The sequence below is a fragment of the Heptranchias perlo genome, chromosome 25 (assembly GCF_035084215.1).
Source record: "Heptranchias perlo isolate sHepPer1 chromosome 25, sHepPer1.hap1, whole genome shotgun sequence".
NCBI lineage: Eukaryota > Metazoa > Chordata > Chondrichthyes > Hexanchiformes > Hexanchidae > Heptranchias > Heptranchias perlo.
Window position 1 is genome coordinate 28,071,895 of NC_090349.1, and position 13,229 is coordinate 28,085,123.

The 13,229-nt window shown below is 38.3% G+C and overlaps 1 protein-coding gene across 2 annotated transcripts in view; it reads right to left on the reverse strand.

Moving 5' to 3' along the window:
• Positions 1-1,829: 1,829 nt before the first annotated feature.
• The window catches only part of pes (pescadillo), a 40,648-nt gene continuing 29,248 nt past the window's right edge, over positions 1,830-13,229 (reverse strand). The window contains exons 7-15 of one of the 2 annotated variants that reach the window (XM_068005886.1): positions 12,205-12,321; positions 10,048-10,128; positions 9,874-9,960; positions 8,161-8,291; positions 7,243-7,368; positions 5,650-5,834; positions 4,260-4,393; positions 3,854-4,021; positions 1,830-2,369 (exon numbers count right to left, since the gene is read on the reverse strand). In XM_068005886.1, the coding sequence (XP_067861987.1) occupies positions 2,283-2,369; positions 3,854-4,021; positions 4,260-4,393; positions 5,650-5,834; positions 7,243-7,368; positions 8,161-8,291; positions 9,874-9,960; positions 10,048-10,128; positions 12,205-12,321 (1,116 nt within the window). In that variant the 3' untranslated portion in view covers positions 1,830-2,282. The remainder of the gene's footprint in view (positions 2,370-3,853; positions 4,022-4,259; positions 4,394-5,649; positions 5,835-7,242; positions 7,369-8,160; positions 8,292-9,873; positions 9,961-10,047; positions 10,129-12,204; positions 12,322-13,229) is intronic. The other variant, XM_068005888.1, reaches the window with a different exon arrangement.

A 13,229-nucleotide genomic window follows, 5' to 3' on the forward strand; every position in this document is an offset into this window, starting at 1 on the left:
GACGCAAAGGAACATAGACAGGTTAAGTGAGTAGATAAGATGACAGATGAAGTATAATGTGGAGAAATGTGAAATTATTCACTTTGGTAAGAAAAATAGAAACACAGAATCTTTTCAAATGGTGAGAAACTATTAAATGTTGGTGTTCAGAGGGATTTGGGTGTCTTTGTACACGAAACACAAAGTTAACATGCAGGTACAGCAAGCAATTAGGAAGGCAAATGTTAATTTGGCCTTTATTGCAAGGGGGTTGGAGTACAAGAGTGAAGAAGTCTTGCTACAATTGTACAGGGCTTTGGTGAGACCACAGCTAGAGTACTGTGTGCAGTTTTGGTCTCCTTACCTAAGGAAGGTTATACTTGCCTTAGAGACAGTGCAACAAAGGTGCACTAGATTGATTCCTGGGATGAGAAGGTTGTCCTATGAGGAAAGATTGAGTTGAATGGGCCCATACTCTCTGGAGTTTAGAAGAATGAGAGGTGATGTCATTGAAACATATAACATTGCTTCGAGGGCTTGACAGGGTAGATGCCGAAAGGATGTTGCACCTGGCTGGAGAGTCTAGAACTAGGGGCCGTACCCTGAGGCTAAGGGGTTGGACATTTAGGACCGAGATGAGGGTCGTGAATTCTCTAGGCCAGAGGGCTGTGGATACTCAGTTGTATATTCAAGGCTGAGATCGATAGATGTTTGGACCCCATGAGGTCGAAGATCAGCCATGATGTTATTGAATAGCGGAGCAGGCTTGAGGAGCTGTATGGCCTATTCCTGTTCCTATTTCTTATGACCATGGGATGACAGGGTGCTCCTTTGAGCAACACAGAAATCAATGCATAAAAATCAAAGATTTGTATGCAAAGTTTGTCAGAAACCTCCAGCAGTCCAGATTATGGGCCCAAATCTGTTACTTGTGTATCTGGACTCCAGGAGAAGCTCAAACACAAATATCAATGGACAGTGCCATTCAAAATCAGTGTCTAATGCTTGGAGTCCAGACTCCACACTATTTTGGGCACATGTATTCTCTTTGGAACCTGTGTTTTAATCTAGATGAGACTGAATGAAGGTTTCCTTCTCTGTTGGATGCAAGGGAACTATATGAAATGAACACGGGTAGTCACAGCCCAACTCTGAGCAGCTACAGCACAAAACAACCCAAATGGCATGGAATTGGCAATTTTGCACAGCAGTTACAAAAGGAGTTAGTGGGAGAAATGGAAATATTTAGACTGACACAGTAAGGGTGGTAGAGTGGAGAGAGTATGACAATGCAACTGGAAGTGCTCATTGCTGACACCAAATACTTGAAATGAAAAAACTGTTCCATTTTCCAGTACTGACATTCCTTGCCTCAATCAGCACAAAAAATAGATTAAAAAAAAAGTATATTGGCTAACACTATGGAAAGATTCAATAAAATTGGAAGCCAAAAAAGTGTCATGGCATTTCTGTAAAAAAAAAAACAAGTTGGCAGGCAGTGTCTTTTTATACATGATGCTGTTTCTTTGCAGATTAAAAAAAGGTACTTTAATTCCTAGGATCTTGATACCCTGATCATTGTTATTTACATAAAGGGCAGTAAGTGAAATTTCAGCTCACCTGCAATAGGCTGTTTGTTGTCTCCATTGTGTAGTTTATTTCAAGCTTTTTAATGGCTATAATTTTAATAGTTACTGGTTTATTTGGCTAGTTTGACTTCAATTTTAAAAAGTGTCAATAAGAGAAAAGGTTTCAAATTAAGTGGAGACCTGAAATCTTTTAAACTGCTGACTGTACAAGAAATAAATTTGCAATTACAAAAAGTGCAACATTAACAGTCAGATCACACCTCGTTTTTAAATACATTTATGATTCCACTTTTGACTTTTCCCATTCTTCAGTGCAAGCTGCACGCAATGTACTACATATTTCTGCAGACTGAGATTGTTCTGCTTATGATAGGTTTACAATGCCAAAATGGCACACTCAGATTTTAAAAATAGTAGAATAGAGTTTATGTAATAGGACAAGAAATCCATAAGCATAAGGCAGGCCCTGTAAGGACAACACTTCAATCTTGCGTAGAGCAAGTAATCTTGCAGCAAAGTCTTAAATAACTTTTTACAGTTAGGATTTTTTCTATTTGGCTAGATGGTAACTCATGGAATCCAGCTCACAATGAGACTGCCTAAGAGGGCGTTGAAAGGCTTCAAGATACCGTACTATCACCGTACATGGAATCCGTACTGTCCACTTATCGGAATTCAGTTTAAATCTTCAGACGTACAATGGTTTTCAATATTTTATTGTGATTTCATTTTCTTGCTCTTCTTTTTCTCAGCTTTAAGCATGTCATCATGAGCCTTCCTCTTAGCTGCCAACTTGTTTGTCTGTAGAGAGGGTAGATAAGATGCAGTTTGAATGGTGTAATAATGGTGCTAAAAAACAAGTCTTCAACTAGTTAATAGGATAACAATTCAAATAATCCACCACATAAATGGTAATTTGGTAAGAATAATGGAAGATTTCACATCATAATCTAGAAATCATGTTGATCCCCTGGGCTGCCCTTTATTCAAACCTTCTGCCCACTACACTACAAACCTTTTTGTCAGTTTATGCTATTAAGTGGTGTACTTGGAGACCGGCAGTTATCCTATAGAAAAAGCAACTGTCAGTATCTCTCATCCCAGCTATCAACTCTGAGTGACACCAGCATTAGATGCAACAAAATCTTCAAGCTGAAAGTAGCCACATAAAAGTCATATTTTGGGACGGAGGGAAGGGAGAGAAGGAATGCGAATTGAACATAATCAATTTGAAAGACTGTTTTATTCCCACTAGTTGGGCCCTTCTTGCTTAAGAATTCTAGGAATTTCGATTATTTTCAATGGGAATGTGGGCCTGATGCTTTTTTATAACTGTATAAAAATACTTTATGCAAAAATAAACTTCAGGTATTATGTTACAAAAGGTTACATGAAGGTCAAACAGCATCTAGTACATATTGTGGAAAATGTTTAACTCCTGAGCTGAAGCAGTTACAAAGGCTTTCAACTGAATTTAAATAGAATATTAGGGTTAAAAGTTGCAACTCAAATTCACTGTTGAGAAGATTGATAAATCTCTTGGTTTTTGACTGGCCTGCTCAATAAGGTCACATTTTTAACTTGCTCCCAATTATTCTGTACGCAGTGCTCTCCAGTCAACGTACACCAGGAAGACATTCAAGCTTGGAGGCAGTGCGGAGAAGGAAAATGAGCTAGTCAGCCTCAAAAGGAAGTGACTTACAGCACATTCGCATATTAGTTCAGTGTTGGTACGGAGCAGTTTCAGCTAAACAGGCCTTTTAGTTCTAGCTTGTGCTCCCTTGTTCTATTGTCCTGTCTTCATCTTCTAGTGCTCAGGATTTAGCCTATTGATAGAATTTAATATCTTGTATAGCTTTATAAGCTCCCCATCCCCAATCTTCGAGGGTCTTCTTGGACTCACTATGACCTGAATGTGTCCCTTTCATTGGGTGACCAAAAGTAGACAAAATAGCAGACATATAAATTGAAGGATTGAAACAAAAAAATAACATTTTATAATTTAAAAAAAACTTATTAACCCTCAACACTTCAAGTAAACTTAATTACCCTGTGACAGTTTCATTCTCAGTGTGACCCCCCCCCCCCCCTCCAATTTGTAAGGAAACAGGAACTAGGCTTTTAAGTCTTAAAAAGATAATGGAAGGGTTCTATTTAAGAAAATCCAGAAGATTTGTAAAATTACTATACAACTCATTTAAAAAACAAGTGCTCCAGCACTTAAAATACAGACCCGTGGAGCATTTTAGATAACAGAAATAAGAAGAACTGAATGAAACACAAACCTCACGAACTTTTCTCTTCTTGCCAAACATGATTTTATTGTACAAATACTTCTCCTTCTTCTTCATCATCATGATAGCTAGGCGCTTTTCCTCGGCTTGTTCTCGTTGGGATGCCTGGGTTTTGTTCTCCACCTTCACGGTCCCTGCAGTTACCTTCACATTCAGTTTCTGTGGAAACAGTATCACTGATTCAGTAACCAAAAGAAAATATCAAATGCCCTGTTAAATTTTGGCACTCACAAATAATCAATGCACAGATCAACACTTTGAAAAGACATTCAGAAAGATTCTGAATTGCACCAATTTTATACGTACATTCTTTTTTTAAATGCACATATCATCATGGCATAATGAAACACTGAATTTTACACAAATTTAAATAAAAGCCGTTTCTACTGGAACTCACTTTGCCTTTCACCTTCTGAGTCTCCATATTCTTCAGTCTTTCCTCATCTTGTTTTTCTATTTCATCCATATCTTCATCCTCAGATTCTTCGGCATCCTCTTCCTCCTCCTCTTCGGATTGAGTTTCGCATTCATCTGTAATAAATGCAACATGAGAAACGCAAGTTTTATGATATCAGTGATCAGAGTAAGTTACATAATAGGCGTACACATTGTTGCTGTAATTGTATCCTGTCTTCTATGCATGCTCACAAAAGGTTGATTACTTAATTCCGCTTTTTAAGAAAAGTGCTGATATTTGTGAAGAGGTATTCAGTGGCAATATTTAACATTTTAAACACTTAACTTGTAGTCACATCAGGTAAGTTAAACACTTTTAAAAAATCCCTTGCCTTGTTGATTCCAAATCACTTGTTGTGCTCTCATTTTTTCCTACCGTAACCCTGCCATTTCCTCCTAAATTACCACTCTTTCTCTTTTAATCTAATTAACCCCACTAATTCTTTTCTTGGTTAGCCAAAGCACAATACTAGCAGAGTTATTCAATCAGGAGACAGAAAATCGTCCAAGGCGCTTCACAGAAGCATAATCCTGCAAAAATGGACGTTGAGCCAAAGGAGGAGATATTAGGAGGAGAGACCAAAAGCTTGGTCACAGAAGTAGGTTATAAGGAGGGTCATAAAGGAGGAGAGGGAGGTTAGAGTTTAGGGAGAGTATTATAGAGTCCGAGGCCAGTGTTGGAGGAGTGGAGAGTTCTGGGGATGGAGAAGATTTGAAAACAAGGATGAGAATTTTAAATTGGAGGCACTGGGTGACAGAGCCAATGTAGGTTAGCAAGGGCAGGAGTAATGGGTAAGCAGGACTTGAATGCATGGTAGAGAATGGGCAGCAGAATTCTGGATCAGCTAAAGTTTACAGAGCGTAGAGGGAGACCAGCCAGAAAAGCATTGGAATAGTCGGGTCTGGAGGTGACTAAGGCATGGATGAGTTTCATCAGCAGATGAGCTGAGGTGGGATAGAGGCGGGCAATGTTATGGAGGTGGAAATAGGCAGTCTTTGTGATGGATAGGATTTGGGGTTGGAAACTCAGCGTGGGGTTAAATAGAATGTGGACGTTGCGAGCAATCTGGTTTGACCAGAGATGGTGGCTGGGGAGGAGGATGGAATCGGTGGTATGGAGTTTGTGCCGGGGGCTGAAGACAATTGCTTTGGTCTTCCCAATGTTTACGTGGAGAAAACTGTGGCTCATCCAAGACTGAATGTCAGGCAAGATGTATAAAAGCACAAAGATCTGTTTCTATCTTAAGCAGACAATCAGGGTACTGTTAATAATGCTCAGAGAGGATATTTGAAAATGAATTACACATAAATTAATGAGTCAACCAGCTTACATGTACTCTCGCCTCTCTGAATGGCCAAGAGTTTGAGTTTCTCTGGTGGAATGTAGTCCCCATCTTTCTCTTCCACAAATGGAGAGAGATGAGGTGGTAAAGTCACTCCTAGAAAATAATCTTCGACAGGAAGCAGCGTTTTGCCATTAACACAGTCAAAGACCCACTGGGGCTGGATATAATACCTGTAAGTTACAAAAAAAAGAGCTGAGCAATGTTAAAAATAATTTTCAGCAGTGGACAAATACATGTAGATTTTTAGTTAGTTATAGTTCTGTAGCCGAAAAAGAAAGCAGGCAAATAAAGAGATTCTGCACACTCATTTTTTTTTAAAATGGCTTGTTTCAGAGCATCTCATCACTTGTAATGCCAGAATGCCAGAATGAAATAGTGGGAGCACAGATTTGAATCCCAATCCAACTGACATGAATTCCACTCCTTGGTATGCAAGTTCTGCTATTTTCAGGTGAGTACACTAGCTGAAATGTCTTACTGAAAAGGAGAAAAGGAAAGGGAAACTTATTAGAAAGAGAATCTCAGCTATGGTACCCAGCAGTCATAATACTGTTGCTGGCTGATATACATAGTCACCATGAATGCCACACAATAACTACCTGTTTCAAGGATGGCGGTGAAAAGCAGCAGATATGGCAACATAAAGAGAGGGAAATGACTTAATAAATTGTTTGGATCATCTTAAAAGCTGTTGATGGAAACAGTCATTTTTCATGACACTTAGCTCATTATATGAATGTTACAGGTTAGGCAAGCAGATAGTATTCTTGTTATATTTTTCTTCACTTCTAATACCACAAGCAAGAATTTATTTGTCAAAATTTAGACATTTCACACTGTCAAACTACTGAGTAAATTACCCTGCCAGTCCAAGGATAATAACAATTTATGCTGAGAGATCAGCAAGAGTACAATAAATCAAAAGCAAAATAGTGCGGATGCTGGAAATCTGAAATGAAAACAGAAAATGCTGGAGAAGCTCAGCAAGTCAGGCAGCATCTGTGGAGAAAGAAACAGAGTTACCAATTCAGGTCGAAGACCTTTCGTCAGAATAAATGTAGTCTGCATTACAATTTAAACAGAAAGATTAAATCTCAGTTAAAATAATGAGTAAAATTGTCCCAAGATAGCGTAATAATTGCTTTCTAATGAAGTTCTGCTTCACCAGTCCATGAATAAGGAACCTAAGCCAGCATCATTTATTGTTATTTTGGGGGAGGGGGTTTAAGGGCGAGAAGGAACTTTCTCTAAACTTGGGAGAGCTTTGGCATGCAGCCAATATCTTAGTTCTGTGACTGGTTTCTAGGAAGGCAAAAATGGTACAGGTTAACATGCCCTATTGCCGGAAAGTGCAACAAAGTGCCATGATCAGGAATTGTTTTTATTTCAGATTTCCAACATCTAGAGTATTTTGCTTTTTGTTTCATGAACCTTTCAAGCTAGGCTCTACTCCTATAGCATGTGGAGGATACAGAGTGAATTGTGCACTCTCAGGTTTAATGGAAATAGAATATTTGCCACCGGTGAAAAAATATAACTCATATTCAACTGAAAATTTAATTTCATATAAAAACGTACCTATTGATAAACTGTTTATCAAGATTTGGCCTGTCCACTATCTGGTGAGTAATGGTTTCATCTGTAACAGGATAAACAGCACCTATACAAAGTGACTTATCCCACGATACCTTGCCTCCAAAGCACCTAAAAAAGCAATTGATAAAAAAAATGTTTTTGTTCAGTTTAGAAAATATATTTTTTCCCCCTAAAACAGAGTTCTCTTGAACAAACAAGTACGAAAGGAAAGAAATGTCAGCCACAGTTCCCACTGCACGCTGCTATCCAGTGACCCCTGCTGCAAATTGTGTATTTGTGAATATTGCGCAAGAACAGGATTGGGCTAGGTTATGATACCCTATATAATCAATTAAACCGTCAACATTCAGAGTCTGGGCTCATATGAAAATGGCCAGATTGTGGAACTATACCGTAGCAAAACTCAACTCAAAAGGAAGGGACAAAAAAAAAAGTATAATAGTATTTAAATTAGTAAAAAAAGTCACATTTAATCACTGTTGCAGACAACAACTTCAACGAATCAGCAAGTTTATCACACAAATAACAGAGCCGTACAAAACCAGGAAGATACCAGGTTTGATGCCTCAGCTGGGGCAGCTGTAGAGTGCTACAATTGGCCTCAGTGTGCAAGGTGGGGCGTAGAGAGGTGAAAAAAGTCAGCTAGGGTTCCCACTCACGATCGCTATCCAGCAATACAGGTGGAAGTGTGCATACGCAGGCGTTGGCCGAGAACAGGATTGGGCTTGGACGCACGGTCAGACAGCCTGCCAAAAGCAAATGAATAATTGCCACCTGTGTGACGTACCAGTGGGTACATAGCGCTTGTTGAACTATACCCCAGCAAGGTGTCGACACCATCAGTAACGATGGCGAGGGATTAAAAAGTTGTTTACCCATAACACAACCTGGTATACGTACCTTATAACAAATGCCAGTGATTCCCGTGGTACTTCTCTGTTCAAGAAAAACTTCATCCCCTCAAACAATTTCTTCTGTTTTTCTAATATTTGTTGCTCTTTTTGCCTCTCTTCAAGCAGCTCTGCGTTTTCCTGAACAAATTACAGAAGTCATTCCTGGGTACCTTATTTATTTTGCTGCTGAGGATAACCTCATAACACACCAGTAACTGCCACAAACGAGTTGTGTATGTAACCTAGTAAATATTATGTTTATACCAGATATACATACACCATTAGAATTCTAAGCATCAACTTAGTTTTTATACTTTAAATATCAAAGAGCTTATTCAGATACCCTAAAGTCTGTGTAGACATCAAAGTACCACTCTGCATTTCACTGTTAACAGATTTGTGGTATAAATCATTACCCCACGGCACAACTAATTTTGAAAACAATATTTTACCTTCTGTTGTTAACACTTCAACCGGGCAGCAAAATCTGACATCTACTTTGCATTCATATTATTTAGGCATCTTCAGGTTGTTACTAGGGAAGGGAGCGCTAATAGAATAAACCTAAGGGAAGGTTAAACACTTGCTGAAAAAAGATTTTAATAAACAATCTGGTTCAGTGCACAAAAACAAACTAAAAGGTGGATGCTCCTAAAAATCATCTTGGAAAAGAGGCCAATCTAGGTGGTTTTGTAAATCATTCAAAATGTCACAAGATCACATCTGGTACATGTAAATGGTATCTGGCAATAAAACGGCAATTTTATTTTTAAGTACTATTTTTGGAGTAGGCATGCTTGTTTGTGCACTATTGTATTATATTTTTATGCCCTGGGGAAATTAAACAGTACTTTTTTTTAATTTTTCTTGAACTTTCCCTCCCTCCTCTCCTGAAGGTTTGACTTCTGGCTCTTATGGTTCCTTAGCTAAGCAGCCGCTATTCATGTGCAACTCTCAACGGTGAACGTGAACACCAGTAAGCACACAAGTTTTGAAAATCTGTTTTCTAAATCTTAAACTAACTTTTCCTTCCATTTGTACTTCCATGCTCTCCTGGGAAGTTAAAATGAAAGCAATTTTGTCATGAACCTATACAATTTAATGCATTTAAAAGTCAGCAGTGTTCTCTTTAATTAAACTTAGGACCCATGCAAATGAATAGAACTCTTGGAAAGCTAGAGGGGAAAGATTCTCAAACAGAATAACTTCAAACTGATTGAATTCTATGTTCAATGCACTATGAATGTTACATGCATATTTTATGGCTGATATAGTATTTTTCTTTCAGCATGTGACTGGTGTACTTGGTAAGGATGCATTCTGATAATTTAGAGTGATAGCAAGAATCACTGTTGGGTGATGGTCTCCAGAGGAACTTCAACAAAGCAATGGTCCTATATTTTCCATTTTGTACGTCGCCTACACAATAAAGTGACAATTAGCCCAAATATAAATATATTTTGTCTGTACTGATGCAAAGGAGTCTGTGCTACAACTATAGAAGTGATGGGACAGTTCTTGTCACTCGTGGAGCAGTTCTGTTTGCACCAAGCTGCCTAATTTTCCTTTCATCATATAAAAATATAGTGAAGCAGCAGTCAAATTGACTGCAAAAAAACCCTGAAAATCTAAGTTGAGCAACAAAGGAAAAAGAACGTTCCCTTCTTACTGTGAAAAAAATGCTGCTCAATAATGGCGAGCAATACAATTTAAGACTTACTCCATCAGCAGGGAATTCATCAGGCATCACATCATCTTCATTTGAAGAAACCACACGAGCTAAACTTGCACTCAAGGCAGCCAGTTTCTACAAAGATTATAAAACTCAAATCAGTACAGTGAATAATGTGACAAAAAAATTTAAGGTTAGACCTCAGTCAGGTTCGCCACTTACCTCCATATAACTTTCCGAGTCCATTGCATACTTCTCTTCGTCGTCTTGCTTCAGCTCATTTTCTTCTGGTTTGTTTTCAAGCTGAAGATAAATTTACAATATAGTTAATTGTGCCAAACATATAAAAGATATGAATCCTTCAGACTTTTCTGACCACAAATCTTTAATGAATCATGGAATCACAATGGTAGATACAACATGGACTGCAGTCTGTAAAGTACCAAATATTACTACTAAAAATACGAACACATACACAGGCATAATAAAACCATTAACTACCACAAAAAAGGAATTTATTGTTTTATGGGCAAATTCTACAATTAAAAGAATGAATGCTGTTGCACGCACAAACCAGTCACATTTATGGGATACTATAGGGCAGTAAAAATGTCAAGTACCCGCTAACATATATGGAACAGATCACATTTACAGCGCTGCTAATTAAAGGTAATTGATTACATTGTTTTGTAGCGCACACATTTTATGATATTTTCCCAGTTTGTAAACATTAGCTTTATTTTATTTCAATGATGAGTTCTTTTTTGCATAATTTTGTACTGTAGTGATTAATTCCCCAAACTGAGATAGGGTTTCTGTATTTTGATTAGCCAGATCTGATTTATTTCCTTCTTCAGCTCATTTAATCTGACCTTTAATGTTACTGGATCTTTGTGATGACTGAACATATTTTGAAGTCAAAAATAAGTTTTTTTTAAGCAAACTTTTACACTGGGTTCAGATAGTCTATAAATTATAGAAGATAGCTTCCATATTTCCAAAATCTATCAAATTAAGTTCTTTCCAGTATTTTGGATCAAAACTGATTTAGCAGGTGTGTAAATTTGATTATCAACTTCTCCAAAGATGGTATTTTTATGAAATAAAATCTTATTAGTTAAAAAGTTTCTGCCACTATAGCGTTTGCTCATAAAAAAAAAATCAGAACTGATTTGTAGTTAAGGAAAACATTTCAAACAGCATATGTCCTGATCAACAAATATCAGCAAGGGAATATTACTAATTTTAATTCATGAATGTTGTCAGCTCATAACTCAAAAGGTCACAAATGTAAGTGAAACAAGAACATTTTGCATAAGGAGAGGAATGTGCACACATCCAACAATAGAACAGCAAGGGGGCTGAAAGAAATGCATCATGTTCCAACAGAACAGTATTTGTATGTGCTATCCAACAGTGTTCAACGTGAAAAGAAAGCACTTTTCCTAAACCAGATCAGGCAGAGTGTTCCAAAGGATTGTTCCACAAAGCAGCAGAATGCTGCTTCGTGCTCAAGATTCCCCACATGGTAGGTTATCAAATCTCGCTGTGCAGGTGGGGATGTTACTGACAAAGTAGCAAGCAATTTCCCATAAGGAGAGTCCCTTTGCTCCCAGGCCACACATTCATTTGTCTACCAGCAGCCAACGTAAAGGTAGTGCTGGAAGAGACTTGCTGGATGATTACTCACCAGCCTTCTCAGCCAGGGAAACCTGGCTAAAAATATATCAATTGATGTGGAATACCATGTATACCTGGCAAACATTACAACTATAATTAACATTCCAAAAGGGTTTATTCTGGTAAAGGGCACAAAATTAGAAAAACACAGTCACACCATGTGCTTGTACCAGCTCGAAGAGGACCTAGTCCAATACCATGTACATTCATTATGAACAGTATAGTAAGTGGACTGCCACTCCACACATGAAAAGTCACAAGCAAGACTTGAGCTGTTCTAGATAACTAGATCAAATATTTATTGACCTATTAAAATCTCCAATTCATTTTTTTTTGTGAACAGTTTTATTTTTTATTATTTTACAATAGTTGAATCGTTCACTCAGAAAGAGCATTACCTTTATGGGCTTCAAACTATTGAAACAGACAGAATAAAAGTACTTTGTACTCTTGGTGATACACAATGATATAACAGATGTTTGTGCAGTCCTAAATATACCTCTATCATACTAGGCCTACAAAACAAAGACAGCATAAAATATACAGCAGAAGGAAATTTGAAGAAGGAAAACTGGTTCATGCATAATCTGACCCAGATTGTTCACAAACGGTGCAGAACAAATCTTATAAACTTGAAGTTTCAAACCATCTCGGACACTTTGAAGGATGTTAAATTTAGTTACTGGAAATCTAATCTACCTTTGGAGGATAAAGAAGATTGAGGCTCTGGTAGAGTCTGAAATTGACAAACCCTAGAAGGGTTGTGAAAAACTCAGTGAAGGTAGCCATCACTCTGTAGTCCACATCTGTTGGATGCTGAAAACACATACATAATTTTAGAGCGTGAGTTAAGAAGCTTAATCAAGATACAAGAACAAACATTATGGAATCATTTCCAGGATAAAACTGCAGTTTAAGAAATTGTATAGCTTAAAACCAGAAAACCGTTTACAGGCTTTTGTATAGTTGAACAACAGTTTATTTTAACAGAAGCCCAAGTGAAAAAGGACTTTCTTTACTATTTAAACTACGTAATTCATACAATAAAATCAGGGGAATCCCCCCTGTTGCCCGGTATAAAGGAGCAGCAGAGAGAGAGGGGGCAGCCCAGAGAAAGCACGGGAATCACCCACCCCCCCCCCACCGCGGCCTGGTACAAAGAAGCAGTGGAGAGAGCACGTGCGGGAATGCCCCCCCAGTATAAAGGAGCAGCAGGGGTGGGTGGGTGGGGGGGGGGGGTGGGTGGGGGGGCGGAGTGTGGAGAGAGAGAGAGAAAAAGAGAGGGAATCTCCCCAGTGACCTGGTGTAAAGGAGCAGCAGAGAGAGAGAGAGAGAGAGAGAGAGAGAGAGCGCCGCAGCCCAGAGAAAGCAGGGGAATCCCCCCCAACGGCCACCGGTGTAAAGGAGCAGCAGCGGGGAGAGTGAGAGAGAGAGAGAGAGAGAAAATAATCAAGGTGTGGCATCACAGGACAGCAGGTAGGTGATTTGTTGGTGAGTATTTCCTTTTTTTTGCTCTCTAAGCTAGGGCAGTGGTTTAAACTAAGAGCTGGGAAACTATAACTATTACTTTATTAAATCAATAACTTAAACTAGATAAAATAGTTAATAAAACTAAAAATATTGAGTGAATAAAAACATTAACTAATTAAATATATAAAACAAGGTTAGAGAGAGATGGTGTGTTGTAACTGCAGCATGTGGGAGTTGGTGGAGACCAGTGAGAT